This window comes from Marmota monax, unplaced genomic scaffold, assembly GCF_021218885.2.
Source record: "Marmota monax isolate L192 unplaced genomic scaffold, Marmota_monax_Labrador192_F-V1.1 WCK01_AAM20220418_F8-fsc00064, whole genome shotgun sequence".
Classification (NCBI taxonomy): Eukaryota; Metazoa; Chordata; class Mammalia; order Rodentia; family Sciuridae; genus Marmota; species Marmota monax.
The window spans coordinates 6407606-6426966 of NW_026694542.1; the positions used below are offsets into that span (position 1 = coordinate 6407606).

A 19361-nucleotide genomic window follows, 5' to 3' on the forward strand; every position below is an offset into this window, starting at 1 on the left:
TGCCTGTGTGATACATTACTAGCCCCTGATCTAGCCAGCTATGGTTAGAAAGATGGAGAAGAGAATCCTGATGAGTGGGATACTTTTCTTCAGAGACAGAAGGCGAAACCATTAACTTGAAGAGAAAGTTATTGTTGTATGTGTCCAATTTTAATAGAAATATCTAGAAGAAAGGAACCTGGGGACAGAGACTAAAAATAGTGTAGCCTTTAATGGTTGGCCAGGCCATCTGGGCATCTTAGTAGATACAAAAAGTTAGTAAAGCTTTCTGGATTGAACACAGGTCATTCTGTTTAACAGCGGAAATGTTCATAGTGGATGAAGAGAGCCGTTAAGGGCAAGGATAAAGAAGAGACCGAGCCAGGCATGGTGGCGCACACCTGTAATCCCAGCAGGAGTCTGAGGCAGGAAAATTGCAAGCTCACAGCCAGTCTGAGGAACTTAGGCCTTAAGCAACTTAGTGAGACTATAAATAAAATATAAAAAGGGCTAGGGATGTGCCTCAGTGGTTAAGCACCCCTGTATTCAATCCCCAATACAAAAAAAAAAAAAGAAGAAGGAGGACTAAATGTTTGAGTTGGTATTGTGGGACCTGATGACCAGTTACCTCTGAAGGAATAAAGAAGGAGCTGTTGGCTTGATGCCTTAGTTTTAGAATACAGGTAAAATGCAGGACTAAGACTCTGGAAGGGAGGCAAACTCAAATACCTCTATGAATCATTGGAATAGAAAGAAACTGACCATTAAATCATTCAGGGTATATATTAAGTTTTCAAAACAAAGAAAACAGCCTCAGTCAGAAACTTAATTTTAAGGGCTAGAAGTGAAAGGGCAACTACCAAAAGAAATGAAAAAGGGGCTATAGAGATGGAAATATTGACCAGTAGACCGTATTGTGATGAAAATCTATGAGAAAATGTTTCAAGAAGTTAAGAGTAGTTATCAGGTACTTCCATGAAGCTGCAATTGGAAGAGCATACATGCTGGGGGAAAAGGTCACTGGATTGAGTAAATAACCAATAACAACAGAAATGATTCAGCAAGGAATTGCATGACTTGTACCTCAAATTAGGCCTCTGAGTTCATGGTCTATGCTGTTGTGCCTTTTCTGTAAGTTTGAACCTATAATTATTGCTAGAGATAAAATATTTTTTAAATGTAATAGAAATTGGGAAACATTAGAGTATAAGAAATGATGTTTTGGGACCAAGGTCCTAGTGGTAACAGGGCAAGATGAAAAAGTTTTCGGGCTGGGGATGTGGCTCAAGTGGTAGCGCGCTTGCCTGGCATGCGTGCGGCCCGGGTTTGATCCTCAGCACCACATACAAAGATGTTGTGTCCGCCGAAAACTAAAAAATAAATATTAAAAAAAAAAAAATTCTCTCTCTCCCTCTCTAAAAAAAAAAAAGAAAGAAAGAAAAAGTTTGTCTTGTTAAAAAATGGGAGGAGACTGGACTTCTTGTTAATATGAGGCATAAAGAAGAGCCCCTTCATGGGCCACCCTTGGAGTTGTGGAGAAGCATGATGAAAGAGGTCAAGTTAGAACTTAAAGCTGAAGAAGGTTTGGAGAAACTCCTTTGTGTGATAAATCAGCAGGAAAGAAGTAAAGGCAATACTACCTAGAGTGGCTGACAGTCCTACCTGATTAAATTGTAAAGAGCAGCAACTCTTGTGGTTGGTAAAGATACTGTTTCCCAGACCTCTGATATCACTTCTATATCGTTGTGCTTTTGTTTCTAGTGCACCCTACAGCTTACATAGGTTTTTCATTATAACATATTATTTAATATAATTCAATAAAGAAGCATTTTTTTTTACTTCAGAGACCTTTATACAGTAGATTTTCCTTTTAGAATGTCATTTAATTTAAGGTTATATTTTTTAAAATAGTGATGTCTAATTTTAAGTACTTGGGATTCTCTTAATTTAAAAGGTGCTGGCTGATGGATTCCTGATGATTGGGATCGATGGCTCAGAAGCAGCAGATGGATCTGATTGGTTCTGTTACCATGCAACCTCTCCTTCTATTTTCCCTGTCGGTTTCTGTGAAATTAACATGATTGAACTTACTCCACCCAGAGGTACTTGATATAGTGTTAACTGGAGTTTAATCCTGATTTCTTCTTACATGGTACCTGCTTACATTTAACACAGCCCTAGATTTTCTTGGTATGTGGGTATATATACAGTATGTGTGTATGTGTATAAATAAATAAACGCACACAAACACACACACACGAGAGTTCTGAGATGCTTTAAAAGCATTATATTCTAGCTAGCTTTAATAAATCACACTATTAATTTCAACATCTGGACCTTGAGATTTTCACTACGATGGGGGGAAAGTGAAAACAAAGGTTTACAATACTACTGCTGGCTCAACAAGTTTTCTTTCAAAAGAGAAAAATACCGCTCCAGAGTTTTAAGTGCTAGACTGTTCAAAAGCCTGGGATTGACTGGGCTGGGGTTGTGGCTCAGTGGTAGAGTGCATGTGTGAGGCACTGGGTAAAATAAATAAATAAACAAAGGTTTTTTTTTTTTTAAAAAAAGCCTGGGGTTGAAAAAGCTAAAGTCTGAGGATAGACTATAGCTTAATTGTACAGTTTTTGCCTAGCATGCTGAACCCCAGGTTCAGTCTTCAGTGTAACCAAAAACACCCTCAAAAGTCTGAGACAGAACAGAGAAGAGTCACTTTTGCATTAGGGTAGGCAGACACACCTGTGTGTCTGGAAAGGAAGGATGGTGTAACATGAAGGAACCATTGCACTCTGTAGTATAAGAGCACAAGTTAGGAGCTTCTCACATTGCCTAAATCTGAAATTGCATGTGCTGAATTATTTTATCTGCATTATAATATTTATGCTAATTTTAAATGAACTTCTACTTAAAACTAGTTGTTTCTTTTAGGTTACACAAAACTTCCTTTTAAATGGTTTGACTACCTCAGGGAAACTGGCTCCATTGCAGCACCAGTAAAACTATTTAATAAGGTAAGTTTAAATGAAAGCATAATAATGATGACCTCACATATGTTTCTTTGCCTGTGTTAGAATAACCTTAATGAAGACTAATATAAATACAAGCATTTAGGCCATGCTCTGTGGCTCAGAAGGCTGAGACAGTAAGATCATGAGTTCAAAGCCAACCTCAGCAACAGCAAGGCACTAAGCAACTCAGTGAGACCCTGCCTCTAAATAAAATACAAAATAGGGCTGGGGATGTGGCTCATTGGTCAAGTGCCCCTGAGTTCAATCTGTGGTAGCAATAGATAGATGGATGGATGAATGGATAGACAGACAGACTGACCAACCCAAAAATGAATGAATGAATGAATATTTTATGATAAAGTAATACAAATATTTTCTTAAGAGAAAAGATTGTTTCTAAAGTTTTTAATCTGAATGAAATACAAATGAGAACATATCATACCTAGTTCTTGAATGCTTTAATTTCATAATATGTTTGCATAATTAAAGAATGGGAATTTTTGTTTTAAATTATGTTGTTTGGCTATATGTCTTCTCTTTTTTGCTTTCTAAATCATAGTAGACTTTTGTGTCTTTCTATAAAACAGTGTTAATATTTTGCTTCTCTGTGTCAGGATGTTCCAAATCATGGATTTCGTGTAGGAATGAAATTAGAAGCAGTAGATCTCATGGAGCCACGTTTAATATGTGTAGCCACAGTAACTCGAATTATTCATCGTCTCTTGAGGATACATTTTGATGGATGGGAAGAAGAGTATGATCAGTGGGTAGACTGTGAGTCTCCTGACCTCTATCCTGTAGGGTGGTGTCAGTTAACTGGATATCAACTACAGCCTCCAGCATCACAGTGTAAGTTGGTATACAGAAAAGGTGTCCTTTTGTAAAAATCAGCAATTCTCCAGAGGACTGTCTCACATAAATCATCTTGTGAGCTCACAGGACAAGAATATACCTATGTCTGATTGGTTGCCAGGTAAGATATTAAGACTCAACAACACTATCACAGAATCAGACCATGTGTACCATGGCAGTATGAACTACATAGTGACTATAGAAACACAGTAGTCACCAGATTAAACTGGTCTTGCAGTTTTGACAAGTTTAAAATTACAGGCAAAAAAAATGTATTGGTGTATAATAAGTACTATTGAGTAAATAGTGGAATCTGTTTGGTATTGAGGCTCCTGCTTTTGTAGGAAAAAGTATACCCTTATTTCAGAGCATCATGTATTTTTATAAGCATAATGGTCTTCATGAAGACAGTTTATCTAAATTGGTAAGCAATTATCTGGTACCAATTTTCCTTTTTATTTTTCAGCATCAAGAGAAAGCCAATCAGCTTCATCAAAACAGAAGAAAAAGGCTAAGTCCCAGCAATACAAAGGACATAAGAAAAGTGGGTCACCATGTGGTGTTTACATACATTTTCTCATTGTTAACCAATTGGGGTCACAGTATTCTTGCACAGAAAATTCTATCCTTGTGAGAACTGATGATCTGCATTATGTATTATGCTTAAAGGTGCAGTATACCATAAAAGGCAAACCTTTTCAATCATGAAAAACACTTAATTGAGAGGAGAAATTACTGCCATAGTATTTACATGGTAAAGAAAGAAACCTACAAATGTTTCTTGAAATCATTTAAAAACCTACCAAAAGTCAATACTTTTTTATTTTTTTTAACTTTTCATTTTAAAAGCTAAAAAAATAAATAAATAAAAAGCAGGTACTTGATGCTTACAGTAGACTCAGAGCTTAATAAACCCATCCTTCTGGGCTGGGATGTAGCTCAGTGGCAAAGCTCTTGCTTCGCATCTGCAAAACCCTAGGTTTGATCCCTGGTTCCAGAAAAAAAGTTCTTCTTACAAAGTATAGCTGTCTTTTTAGAACAATCAATCCAGGCTGATGGCTACCAAACCAGTTTTTCTCAGTGTGCTTTTTGTGCTATATTTTGCCTTACAGTGAATGATCATTGACATTAATAGCCACAGAAATATAAAAATATGCTGATATTCGATTCTTTTAAATTTAAATATTTTTTTGGCCTGTAATCCCAGCTACTCAGGAGGCTGAGGCAGGAGGATTGCAAGTTTGAGGTCATCCTGGGAACTTACTGAAACCCTGTCTAAAAATTTAAAAATTAGAAAAGGGCTGGTGATGTAGCTCAGTGGTAGAGCACTTTTGGGTTAATCACTAGTACCAAAAATATATTACCCTCACCACCAGCATAGAAAGCCATAGGTTTTATAACTTCATGAAGCATGTCATAGAATATTTTATTCTAAGATAAGGTTATGTATCTTAATGAAAGATTTTTTTAAGCAAAAAGTTCTGGAGGATTAAAACTTAAAAGGCTTAAAAAAAAATGTCTCCAACTGACTTGCCATATGTTGAAATAAGTGCTGATAGCACCATAAAGACTCAAATATATTTTTATTCTTATCTTTCTGATTACTTATTTGTTTATAATTTTTAAGGGAGGAACTTAAAAACTTCTACTGGCCACTGTAATGGTGCTTTGAAAAATAAATTTCAGGCTGGGAATAATGACACCTGTAATCCTAGAAGCTAAGGAGACTAAAGCAGGAAGATCACAAATTCAAGGCCAAACTTGGCAACTTTGCAAGACCCTGTCTCAAAAAATTTAATAAGGGCTGAAGTTGAAGCTCAGTTAGTAGAGTGCTTGAGGCACTAGGTTTGATCCCTGGCACCAAATAAAAATAAAACAAAGGTACTGTGCCCAATCTACAACTTAAAAAAAAAAAAAAATTTAAACCAGTGAGGCACAGTGGCGCACACCTGTAATCCCAGTGGCTTGAGAGGCTAAGACAGGAGGATCGCAAGTTCAAAGCTATCCTCAACAACGGTGAGGTCCCAAGCAACTCAGTGAAACCCTGTCTGTAAACAAAATATAAAAGAGGACTGGGGATATGGCTCAGTGGTTGATTGCCCCTGAATTCAATCCCCAGTACCAAAAAAATAAAAGGGCTGGGGATGTAGAGCATGCCTGGGTTCAATCTCCAGTATCTCCCAAAAAAAAAAAAAAAAAAATGTTTTTTTCCCAACACAAAACCCTAGTCGGTCTCACCCTACACATAGAGAAGATTGTCTCTTGCCCCTTTACAGGACCCACAAACTCAGAATTATTTTACCAACAGCTGCCTAGAAAGTCTGATATTCCCCTAAAAGCACTTCAGAGAATATTGTCAAACCAGGCAGATCAGAAGGAGTTCCTATTCATCTGGATATAATTAGGAAGAATTCAATGAGAATTTTTTTAACTGTGGATTAACTTTAGCAGATATAATCCCTTAGCTTTCTGTAAGAGGAATTTACAGGACAGTTTAACAGGTCTTATAACTTTCTGTTGGAAAACACGTCAGAAAATTGTGAGATTTCAGTATTTTCTTTCCCAGATATCAAATTAAAAATGGTTTTATGCTACATATGATGGCGCATACCTGTATTCTCAGCAACCCAGCGCCAACCTGGGCAACTTAGTGACACCCTATTTCAGAATAAAATTTTTTAAAAGAATTTTAAAAAGGCAGAGGGCTTGGGCTATAACTCACTGGTAGAGCTAGCCTAGGTGCATAAGGCCCTGGGTTCATTCCCATATTGCAAAAAAAAAAAAAAAAAATGAAGAAGATGAATTTTATTACTCCAAGATTTATGAAGAATACTATTTATTAATTTATGACTTATTGTGTACACATTTCAAACGCTTCCCTCAATATGATTCTTTCAGGGTTTGGTTCTGGCTGTGGGATTTAGATTATTTAAATTAATGAGCTAGGGGCATAGAAGAAAGAATGTAATTAATGAGGTAATAATATCAGTACTGGTGATATTTATCCTTACTAGATTTCTGGATTAGCTGGAATATTGAATTTAGCTATATAGATGGAATATATTCATAAACTGTGACTTTTTATAGCTCTCAATATTATGACATCATTTTGATGCCTTTAAATTGTTCTTTGGATATAGAAAGGAAAAGAAGTACAAACCTGAGCTGGGGATGTAGCTCAGAGATAGAGCTCTTGCCTAGCAAATGTAATGCCCTGCGGTGGATCCCCAGCACCACAAAAAAAAAAAAAAAAGAGAGAAAGAAAACACAAACACACATGCACCCTCATTAGAAATCCTTAGGACTGATGTGGTTTGGCATTCAGAATTTTTTGGATTTTAGAAATACGGTGTGTGTGGCATAAATTTTGTAATACCCATTGCACACTCTGGAACATTTTCTGAACCAAAAAATAAATATTTACATTAAATGGATCAAGTAAAAATTATAAGTGGGTCACAAAATGAGTATGGTTTTGTTGTCAAAATATTATAAAATTTCTGAATGTTGGAATTGAAGATAAAGAGTGTAGTATTAAGAAGGAGCAGTTTTTATCTGCTGCTTTTTTATACACACACAGAACGATTTATTAGAAAATTTTCCCACAACACCATTTACCTAAATAAGAACAAACTTGGGGCTTAGAAACCTAAGTCATTCTTTGCAAAACAGGCTTTTATGTCAGTAGTACATGGGCTTTTATGTGGGCTATAAAACCTTGTGTTTGCTGGTTGGTTATTATGTTCTGGCTTTGTTGTTTCATCTTATAACTCTTTGGTCTTTTTGGTACTTAAAATCTTTTATTAGGATGTTCTTTGGTACTGTTTACATTTTACAGAGACATGGTTGATTGGCTTCATCATTCTAGCTTGTGGGGATAATGAGCTGAATTCATGCTGTAAAGGTGTAGTTGTTAACTAGCTCTTTTGAAAATAAGTTCTGCAAAGAGGATCTATAGACTGTTCAATCTCAAAAGCCTCTTTCTCAAGGTGTAGTAATTCTGGAGCAGGAAAAGCAACACTAATTTCTACTAAATTTCACTATTTTCAGGGCTACTGGGAGTAGTAGGATTTGGAGATTGTTCCTTGCCATTTTACCTCTATAAGTTATATAATTTATTAGAAAAAAGTCTAAGTAGTTGTTGTACATGATTTTGGTTTGGCGGTTGAGAGTTGAATGTGTACTTACTGGAACTTTAGCTTCCATATCATTTTACATAGGAATGTTGTCTTAGATTTATCTTTTAGTTCTGATTTTGGGAAGCATAATTCTGATTGCTCTTACCTGGGTCATTGTAGACTTTGGACAAGAACAGAAATAACTTAGAGTCACAAAGCTGTGTAAGTATCCTTCAGCTGTCAACCTCAGTAATGCATTATACTTGGTGATTTGGTATTAGCAAAGTTGAGAGTATATTTTTGATTAGTAAAAGCACTATTGTAAGTACTACAAGGCTAATGAAACTATAGCCAAAGGGTGCGATAAATTTTGTTTCAAAAGAAAGCAGCTTAAGAACTTTCAGGCAATGAGCTTTTAAATTTTAGAAGTGCTTTTCAAAATAAGAATTAGAAATGTTTTCTAAAAGAATGTCTTGTTATCCAGGCATGTTGGCACATGCCAGTAGTCTCAGCAACTTCAGAGGCTGAGACAAGAGGTTTCCAAGTTAAGGCCAGCCTCAGCAACTAGCAAGACCCTATTTCAAAATACAAAACAAAAAGGACTGGGGATTGAAGCTCAGTAGTAAAGCACTCTTGGGCTTAACCCCTAGTATTAAAAAAAAAAAAAAAAAAAAGAATTTATTGTTAGGGGAGCACATTTTATATCAGTAAAATCCTGCCTCCTGGATAATGCAGTTAAAACTACTTTACTTTGCTTTCTCCCTGAAAACCAACATTTGAGCTTATTTGGCCAGTGAAATACTACCCTGAAAGTATCGCTTTTAAAATCTTCTCTCAGTCTGGGAGTGTAGCTTGGTGTAAAGTACCTGCCTAGTGTTTTTGAGGTCCTCCCAGTCCCCAGCATGGCCAGAGAAAGGGGAAAAAAAGACTCTTTTCCATTGTTTTTTTTACCCTACCTCAAGCTGAGATTTTCTTGAAAGAAATGAGCCAGCTGTTCTCCACACTAAATGGTCTCTATAGTTCATTTTGCTTTGTAATTTTTTAAATATACTGGAGAGTTAGGAGGCAGTCAGAGAGCACTCAGAGCAGAAACGGTATCTCCCACCACCACTCCCAACACTCACACAAACTCAGACACTCCATTGTTGCAGGAAATACAACCCTAGCATAGTAGGTTCTCTTTGCAGTGTCCTGTGCAACCCAGCCTTCCTAGTTATGCATTGCACTTTTCGTACCACGCACGTAAGTCAAAGCTTACTTCAGTCTGACTTGATGTTTAGAGAGGAAGATGCCAGTTGGGAAGAAGCCTGTCAGTTTGTCGAGCCTGCCCATGACAGGCGGGGTGCGGAGGAGCTTCTCTGGTGACGAAGAGTTGACTCCTCCTCCATACCGAGCCCTGCCAGCACAGACAGCCCCAGAGGCCTTCCCACCTCCCAGCACTAGCCGAGAGTTCAGGCCCAGCCTCAAAACAGGTAACGAGTCACTCAGCACTACAGGTACTGCAGAGGGTAAAGTGCTGGGCTGGGTGGCGGGAGACAAAGCATGGTCTGACGTGTCAGATGCTGCCTCATTAAAGTTTTCTTTTTCTTTTACCTAAAATATTCATTCTCACTGATCCTTGGTAGTCACATCACAAAGATGAATCATCAGGAAAGGTTTTTTTCGTTGTTGTTATAAAATACTTGGTAAGCTTCAAATTATGGTAAAGTTATTTCAGCTTTATGGAGCTATGAGGCAATTGTAATACTTTATGGTTTCATTAAAATGGCAGATTTCTTTGTGACTTGACCTAGGGGAGAAATGTGTCATGAAGGAACAATCAGATCCAAATGTGAGGCTTTGTTTGTGCATTCCATAGGGTCTCATTCATAGAAAGGTTGTGTTTTGACTTCTAGAGTAAGTGTGCTTTTTGGTAGTAACATTTACCATAAACATTACTGGATAACATAAACTTGGAAATATGATATCTATGTAATTTTGGTATTGGATTTGAGATTTATTGCCATAATTTCATGTTTATGTATGTATAATGAGTGATTTATTAAGAAAGTGGCATTTGTCTTGAGTTTAGTTGGTGAGGCCAGAGTAATAAGTTAGTAGACTGCAGAAGGGGTTATTTTGGTCATTTGTAATTGCTAAGAACAAAGGTGGTTTCAGAGGATGCCAGAGAGCTTCACTTTCGTATGATGAACTTTAGGCATGAATCCAGATGATACCGCTTCAAAGCCAAAGTTCTCGGTATTCTTTAAAATGTCTTTTATGTGTTGGAAACCTAGATAAGACTTAGTGCCTACCTGTTTTCCTCTTTCTTCTATTTACTAACATTTTTGCCCCTGAAGGTATCAGCCTTTTTTTTTTTTTTTTCCATTTTAGAATATATTGTTTGTTTATCTTTTGCATCTCTCATGGTCTGTTAGGTCGATTTTCCCCTTTCCTAGAGTATTTTTCTGATGATCACCCTGATACCCCAATGTCCAGAGAAAATTACAATACTTTTATATGAAAAACAGATTAGAATTACAAAGTTACTTGCTCTTTAATGGAAAAACCTTCATAGTCTGTCATAGTTTTTTTTCTTGTTTGTTTAACTTTTTCATTTTATACTTGCTAATTATGAAATAGTCTTCTTTTACCTAATTAAGTGTAGACATTTTGAGTTCTGAATATGTTTGAATTTTTATGGGATTTGGGGTGTATTTTCTTGAGACAAAACTAATTTTAGAGGCATGTGTCATTTTGTTGAGAGGTCCCAACTCATGTAAAACAGAATTTGATTTTTTAGATTGGCAAAACCCAAGAATTTAGAGTAGGCTTGCCAAACAGAAAGCAGCACGTGGCTTCTTATGTGACTTCCTTCTTCCATTAGTGTCTGTTGTGTCTTCTGACTTGGGGGTGCATCTTGTGGGACATGGTGTGATTTTACTCTGGTGAAACTGTAGGGACAGCTTTGTTACCTTCACTATCTGAAAACTGCAATTTAGTTAGCTGTTGAGAGAATTTATTATTTATGGGCTTTGTAAGTGGGAAAATGTCATTTTTGGTTTATTTCCTGAAATGTTAGTGATTAGTGTCAACAAAGTGACTTCCTTTTAAAAAGAGAGCTAAGAAAAAGCATTTGTATAGAAGATGACATCTGGCCACAGGATCTATTTCATCCATCATTCATTGAGAATAAGGCCTGAAGGAAAAATGATTAGTGTGAGCATACCAGACAGGCTTTGTTTTTGATTACGTGAAACTTTTCATTAAAACATTCCACATCTGAGTGAATGTTTCACCTGTATCTTGAGTGATTTTTTAAGTACATCATTTTCATATTTTAACATGACTAGAAGCCTAATCCAGAAATTTGTTATTAGCAGCAAATGCACGTAGCTTCAGGTGTGCTTTAGAATCTCAGCTTACCTTTCTTAACATTAAAAAAATAAAACATCTGTTTGAATGGAACATGTTTGATCTTAAGGCACGGTAGTTCCCATTCATTTAGCCATCTGATCATCCTACAACAAGATATCGTTTTAATCAACCTTTTATTGTGGGTACTGCACCTTTAATGAACTTGGGTTTTGTTATCTATGTGTTTATCTTTGTGGTATTGTTAAAATGTCCCTAACACTTTAGTGCATGTGAGATGAAGGATAGGTATTATACATTTAATACAGTTCTCTATAATAGCATTTTATTAAAAGTAGTTTTGTTTTTTTTTTTAAAGAAAGGAAAGAACTGCACAGTTTTGTTTGCTTACCCTTCCATAGTCCGATTGGTGTTAATTTTGCTGTTATTATACACAGTGTATTCGCTTTTCTGTCTTTGGCCTATTGAATTTTTAACCACCAGTACCAACACAGGTACTAAAGTAAGATGAGAAAATAAGTTGTCGTTGCTCAGAAGATTATCCTGTAAATTAGTAAATAAGATGTCAGAGGTCATTAATTTTTTTAAATAATCTTCTGTGTAAGTAAAATCAGGATATGGCGGTTGGAAGTATAGCTCACTGTTAGAGGATATGCCTAATATGCACCTGCCCAAGGTCCTGGTTTCCATCCTTAGCACCACACACACACACAAAAAAAGTTGTAGACATTTTAATACTGTTCTACATAGTGACATTAGTGACAGCATTACTGTCACATGAAAAATGTAAATGCTTACTCCCTCTTAATGCTCTTGAGTCCTAATTCTTCTCTTAAATTTACATTTTTATTTTCAGTATGAGCAGTTCTCAGTTTACATTCCATATTCAGTAGTCCCCTTTATTCAAGTGGAGTATTTTCTAAGACCACCCCCGCCCCAGTGGATGCCTAAAACCACATGTAGTACCAAACTCTATACATATATGTTATGTTTCTTCTTAATATACATATCTGTGATAAAGCTTAATGTATAAATTAGGCACATAAGAAATTAACAACAATACTACTAATAAAATAGAAAAACCATAACAAAGTGCCACAATAAAATTGCCAGCATTGTTGCTCTTGTTTGAGTTAAGTAAGCAGTTACTTGAACACATGTACTACAATACTATGACAGTCCATCCAGTAACGAAGATAGCTTTATTAAAGGAGATAGGAAAGCTCCTAAGTGACTAACAGGCAGGTAGTATATAGGGCACAGATAGACCTGATGATGGGAAGATTCACATCCCAACCAGCACAAGGTTTCATCACTCTACTCAGAATAAGGTACAATGTAGAACTTAGAATTATTTATTTATTTATTTATTTATTTATTTTTTATAAAGAGAGAGAGAGAGAATTTTTTAATATTTATTTTTTAGTTTTCGGCGGACACAACATCTTTCTTTGTATGTGGTGCTGAGGATCGAACCCGGACCTCACGCATGCCAGGCGAGCACGCTACCGCTTGAGCCACATCCCCAGCCCAAGAATTATTTATTACAGGAATTTCCCATTCAGTATTTTCAAACTATAGTTAAGCACAGAAAATTGAAACTGGAAAAAGTGAAACCAAAGATAAAGGGGGACTACTGTATTTGCATCCTCTCATTCCAGATTGTTAATGAAAAGATACCTAATAGACACAAACCAAAAAAAAGTCTTTCCTTTGATTTGGAGCTAGATAACCTCACCTGCAGAGGTTCAAAGTTACTTCAGTGAGTAAAGTGAACAGCATGAGCCTGGGAACCTAGTGATAGATGGGGTTCTCAGGCTGCCCAGATACAGGGTGTGGCAGCCCATCACTCCGCACTGGTCATATAGCTCTTTAAGGATGTTAAATGTTGCCAATTCTTTATGTGAAATCTCTGGTTTCAAAATCCTCAGATTTTAAAGTGTTTATAGAACACTTGTCTAGCTTGACCCCAGGCTCAGGTGAGAGGGGGAAGGGGATAGGGATAGTTTGTGGCTGCCAATTTAGTAGATCTGTGTACCCTGAAGAAGTTGAGCAAGGTTAGCATTACTCACCATGGGACTAGATTCCAGTGATTGTATTATTTAAGAGACCACCTCACCTGTATTTCAAATTATTTGTAACTTCACTGGGCATGGTGGTACACATTCGTAATCCCAGTGATTCAAGGCGCAGAAGCAGGAGGATTGCAAGTTCAAGTCCAGCCTAGGCAACTTAACAAGACCCTGTTTCCACAGAAAGAATAAAAAGAGGGGCTGGGGATGTGGCTCAAGCGGTAGCGTGCTCTTCTGGCATGGGTGCGGCCTGGGTTCGATCCTCAGCACCACATACAAAGATGTTGTGTCTGCTGAAAACTAAAATGTAAATAAAATATTAAAAAAAAAAAAAAAGAATAAAAAGAGTTGGGGGTGTAGCTCTGTGGTAGAATGCCCCTGGGTTCAATGCTCAATACTGCCCCCCCCCGGGCCCGCCCAAAAAAAAAAAAAAACAACGCTTTATTTTGTGTTTTTTTGAAACTTTACCAGCTCAATTTGGGTTAGACGTATCGCGGTGAATTGAACCCAGGACTTTTTACATGCTAGGCAAGTGCTCTGCCACTGAGCTACATCCCCAGCTCCTGGACAATAACTTTTTAGGAAAACTAAACACATCTCTGAGAGGTTGGGTAGTTCATGAAACTAGTCTGACATCTAGCTAGGATCATTTGCATTAGAAAAGTAAAGTAACTTTTTGAAAGGGAGTTCTGTGGGCAGTCTAATGGTGCTGGGTAGTTAGGTTGAGGGGTAGTAACAAGTTAAGAGTAGTTTATTAAAGGAGTTAGGAAAGTCTCAAGAGTTAAACCTGACCTAAAATTTTGGCCTAAGATCAACTTTGGACCAGCAAAGATGAAATTCCTCTTTCCTGTCATAAAATATTGGAAACTGAAAACAGTCCCCAGAAATTAAGACCTGTCAAACGACCTATCCATAAATAGAGTATTGCCTGTACTGTGAATTTGTTTTCATTAAAAATCGAGTCATCAGATAAGAACTTGGCCAGGCAATGAGTACTACTATTAAATGATCCCATTGGACAAGTTAGTAGTTTTGCATCAGTGATTTTCACATTACGAGTGTCAGTAGTTTTTTTGTGTGTGGCATTGGGATTGGAACTCAGGGCCTTTGTGTATGTGAGGCAAGTGCTCTACCCTTGAGCTATGCCTCTAGCCCAGTAGACATTAAACTAAAAGAATTACCCAAGTTTTCTATGCCTTTACTTTAAATTCAGGAGTTTAATACAAGATTTATTTTTAAAATTTATATAAATGTAATTTATATGACAAATATTGTTTCATATTATTCATAATATTTGCATGTTTATTATGAGATTCATGCTGTTTTTACTTTAGGGGGGTCTTTTTAATAAGGTACTCCTAGGCTAGGAGTGTAGCTCAATAGTATAAAGCACTTCCCTTCTGTGCAAAAGTCCCTGAACTTAATTTCTAGCACTACAAAATAAATCAAAGGTGCTCCTTAGGGGCAGTAGGATCATATTAAAGTCATTGTGTATTTTACCTTAGAAGTATGCAAGGAATATGCCATTGTTTCTGTAGACATTGACATAAAAGTGAATACTTTATCATAAAAACAATTATTTTAGATTACTGAGCACTATTACCTTGAGCATTCCATCAAAGGTGTCCACTATGCAGTATTATTCCTTTCTAGAACATTCCTAAATTGCCAGTATACAGTGAAAATTAAAATTCAGACCAGAGGTATATCTCAGTGGTAGAGCACTTTCCTAGCACATACAAAGCCCTGGGTTAGTACCCAGCACTTTAAAATAATAATTTTTTTAATCAAATGTTTAAACTTTCAGGGTTGTTGTGCTTTGTTGTGTTATGTTGTATTTTTTCCAGTGCCAGGAATCAAAACCCATGCTAGGCAAGCCCTCTACCACTGAGCTACATCCCCAGCCCTCTGGTGTTTACTTCTTAGATTTATTGATGAAGAAGTCTTATTAACTATAAAGCTGAAGGAACATGAAGAGTAAAGGCAATCTGGATATTCCAGAAGCTTGATAACATCCTGTACATTTCTCTATTTTTCCTTCTCTCTCTCTCTCTCTCTCTCTCTCTCTCTCATATGCAGTGACTACGTTGCAGCTGAAGGAGGAGTTGCTAGATGGAGAGGATTACAACTTCCTCCAAGGAGCATCTGATCAGGAAAGCAATGGCTCTGCCAACTTCTACATCAAACAAGAGCCATGAGGTGGCTCAGAAACTGAGGGTGGGAGGGGAAAAATTTTACACAGAACTGATTTATAATCAATCCAGCTGTACAGCGGGCTATTCTACTGGGACATTTTGCTAAACACAGAAAATTTCAGTTCCAGATTTTTCAGGTGGGTAGGGAAACTATTTTAGCTGGGTGGGGGGGGAAATTTTTCAATTTATAAAAAGATGGACAATTTTTGTGTTGTATTTGAAGCTTTTGAAAGAATTTTGTAATATTTTCCAAGTTTGGATTTATGTGCATTGTTAACAAGAACTGAAAATCTTAACTTTTTTGGTAAGATTAAAGTTTAGGTAGCAGGATTGAAGGAAATGATTTAAGAAGGATATAGTTGTAAATGCAAATGAACTGTCATTACAAATGAACCTTTTTGGTACCTGTTGGGAGATTTTTGGATTTTAGAAGTTAAGCCAGTCACATCTCCAGCTTCCTTTGCTGCAGAAATATGCAACTGAACCCCTCATGGAGGGCTCATCACCATGTAGATCACGGAAGGGGTAATTAATTCTGCTTGATGGCATTTTATTGCAGCCCATTTTAATGTTTGTACAGAAATGTTTTTCATTCTGTGAAAATTTATTTGGAGTTCTATATGAAACTGGAAGAACTCTGGATACATTTATGTGTTCTTTTAAGTAAAAAATGATTCAAATTATCCTAACACTAAAGTGTTTAAACTGGAATGGTTGACAAGATATACAGGATCTCGATATTGCGGGGTTAGGGAATACATATTGTGGGGTTAGGGAAAATGCAATATTATCCTAAGTTTATTTTCTTTTCCTTGCTAAAATAAACCTCACAAAAAGGGATTCTGATTAGTTCTCTGCCATTTCCCTCCATCTGTGAGATAGCAACTTGGCATGACCACACCCCAAAACAGATGTTCTATATTACCAAAACAATCAAAAGTTGTTCAAAGCCGAAATAGGTTTAGATTTCAAAATCATTCCAGCTCCACATTTAACTAGCTTGGATTTGTTAGAAAACTAATTTGAAAGAGAATTTTAATTTTCATGCAATTCCTATATCTAGTATGAATTATCTTTATTTGTAGTCAGAATTTATTTTAACAGTAATAACAGTAAGTGATTTGGACCATTTTGAACATTCCCTATTTTAAAATTCACATGGCTTCCTTTAAAATTAGGGTACAAGGGTAAATTGGTGAAAGGTTTGCTGTTTTCTTACCTTCTACCGAGTTGTGACTGAATGAGAGAGCTCTAGCGTTTACCAGTGAGGTTCATAAACTAAACTCTCAGGAATTCATTGCATCTGTTGTAGAAGTGCTTCTGGGTCTTAGCCTGGCCTCTTCAGAGTGATAATACTGACCATCTCCTCTGGAATATAGGCAGGGCTAATTAGAAATTAATCAAAATGATTAACCTCTACAGTCCTTCAGCCTATGAAATGCTTTAAAAAATGTTAGAAAGTCCCAGGAGACCATTTTAGGTAAGATTTTTGTTTGAATTTTAAAATGCATAGAACGTTTAAAACCAGCAATTTATTTTCTAAAATATTGCTCTACTTTTGGGAATAATAGCATTGGTAATACGCACAGGTTTACCTCATTCTATGCAAGAGGGGTTAATATCATAAGATTTTGTAGTAGCTACTGGAAGTAAAATGTGTTACTTTATAATGTAAGAATGTATGGAATCGCATGTCACCATTTCTTAATACTGACTCTTTGGGGGCATAAATGCAGATCACATCAACGCAAGTTGATTCTCGTGTCAAATATATGTGAATTCAGCTGTAAATTACTGGATATCTTAAACAACATTGCTGAGAGGGACCTACCATAAATGTGACATCCTCACACTTCCCAAATCTTGAACTTTGAAGAATCTTCCCGTAAACTTAAAGCCTAGAAGAGTTCCAAGGCAAAGGGTACAGCAGTCTTTATTCTCAGGCTCAGTGGATTAAATACAGGACTGTGGCTCCATGATGTAGGCTCAAGAAGCCTGTGGTGTACCTTGGGTGTAGGGATCCTCTGGGGAACTGAATAAACCAAGAGGGGTGTGATTTGGAGCCAACCAGTCCTGGTAATTTGTTCTGTGAATGCTCATCTGTAGCCAGGTTTTATAAGCTTCCAGTTCTGTAGCAAAAACCAGGCTCTGAGTGTTTTAGGATTTCCTACATACTCATGAAGTGTTTTTTGTCTTGATCCAGTGACCAACAGTTAAGGGTTGGTAAGGACTTCCTACGGTCTAAACACAACCTGAAGCCCTCCTCATTACTCATACTCTAACTCCTGCTGCTGAGAACAGAAAATAAGTCAATGCAGAGGAGATATATGTCTCAGCCATAACTCTTGATTGTACAACTCAGTAGACCCATTCTCTTACGGTTCACAGTGTACTGCTGACCTTGGGTTTGTTTTTGTTTTTGTTTTCCTGTTAGGATTACTTGGGGACTTTTGGTAGTTTAAACTCTTTAACCTTTTCCTTGCTGTGTATGAGGAAAGCTAAAGCTGTTATCAACTTCTTATTCTACGGATACTAACACGGGTTTTCAGTGTTTGTTTGTTTTTATTATTATTAATTTTGTGTGATGTGAATACCCTCTCCCATCAATATTTGTATTATGGTGCTATATATTTGGTAATGATCCTTTAATATTGGGAAGGGATTTTAAAAATACTGTGATTAAACTGGGTTTCTTCCTTTGATTTTCATATTTTAAATAAAGCCACAGTCATTTATACAAAAGAAAAGCATCTCTCTGTTCCTAGGCAAATCTTTTGAGGACAGAGATCAAAGTAAACTGCATAAGGTTTTTACATCATTTCTGTATGTATTTGATATATAGATCAATATCTGTACAAATTTAATCTTTTATTTTCTGGTAACTTGTGATCATTGAGAAAGTGTTTGAAACTTTCTCATGAAGTGTATATAATGGCGTGAAAAATTCCTTCAGAGAAATTTATGTTCCTTTCATTTTTACCAAATTGCAAATTTTCAGCATGGATGTGAAAAGCATTAAAATTATAACTTTGTGTACAAGATTAAAATAATTCACTAAATTTGCCCTTTTTTACACAAAATAAAATGTTAAAGTTAAGCTGTATTTGAGCACTCTTTACTGTGTTGTGGTTTGAGGGGGATGCTTTATTCAAAATATTGAATGCCTTCTATAAGCAGCTCTTAAAGAGGCCCCTGTTCCTTTCTGGAGGAGGAATTTCCTACCAGCTGGCAAGGAGAAACAGAGGCCAGCATGGACCCATAGCTAGACCCAGGACCCAAACTGTTTCAGGGTTACTACCATGCTTAACAGGAGGGGTGTGTTATGTGTGTTGCTTTTACTGAAGAGTTTCGCACATGCTAGACTATGCAGGTGCTGTACCAGTAAGCCACACCCCAAGCCCCATGTCAACACTTCTGACAGCAGATGGTATACATTTCTTTGCCCACACTAAGTAGTTCTCCATAAGACATGAGCTGAGTATCCTTTCTAATTCAAATTTCAAATCAACTCTGACAGTCTACTTGGAGAGTCAGATCCTACAAGACTGCTCCCCGCCCCCATTTTAGAGTTGTGACTTGTGCTTCTAACCAGCTGGCTTATAAATCAAGAGTTCCATAACTGCCTCACAGAACTCAGGGAAGCACTTTTCTTAATCACCCTTTTTTTAATAAAGAATACAGTTAAGATGCACAAGGCAACTCATGTGGAAGGTGAATGTGTCTTCTATGGGCACACCACCCTCCAGGCAACTCAGGAATGTGGAAACTCCCCAAAACCTGTAC

The 19361-nt window shown here is 36.8% G+C and overlaps 1 protein-coding gene across 25 annotated transcripts in view; it reads left to right on the forward strand.

Moving 5' to 3' along the window:
- Mbtd1 (mbt domain containing 1) overlaps positions 1-18681 on the forward strand; it is a 64657-nt gene extending 45976 nt beyond the window's left edge. For 22 of the 25 annotated variants that reach the window (XM_058571499.1, XM_046420669.2, XM_058571500.1 and 19 more), the window contains 6 exons: positions 1934-2081; positions 2908-2990; positions 3602-3836; positions 4306-4383; positions 9238-9429; positions 15463-18681. In XM_058571499.1, the coding sequence (XP_058427482.1) occupies positions 1934-2081; positions 2908-2990; positions 3602-3836; positions 4306-4383; positions 9238-9429; positions 15463-15581 (855 nt within the window). In that variant the 3' untranslated portion in view covers positions 15582-18681. Of the gene's footprint in view, positions 1-1933; positions 2082-2907; positions 2991-3601; positions 3961-4305; positions 4384-9237; positions 9430-15462 lie in introns of those variants that run through there. The other 3 variants (XM_046420670.2, XM_046420671.2, XR_009224565.1) reach the window with 2 other exon arrangements.
- The last annotated feature ends 680 nt before the right edge of the window (positions 18682-19361 follow it).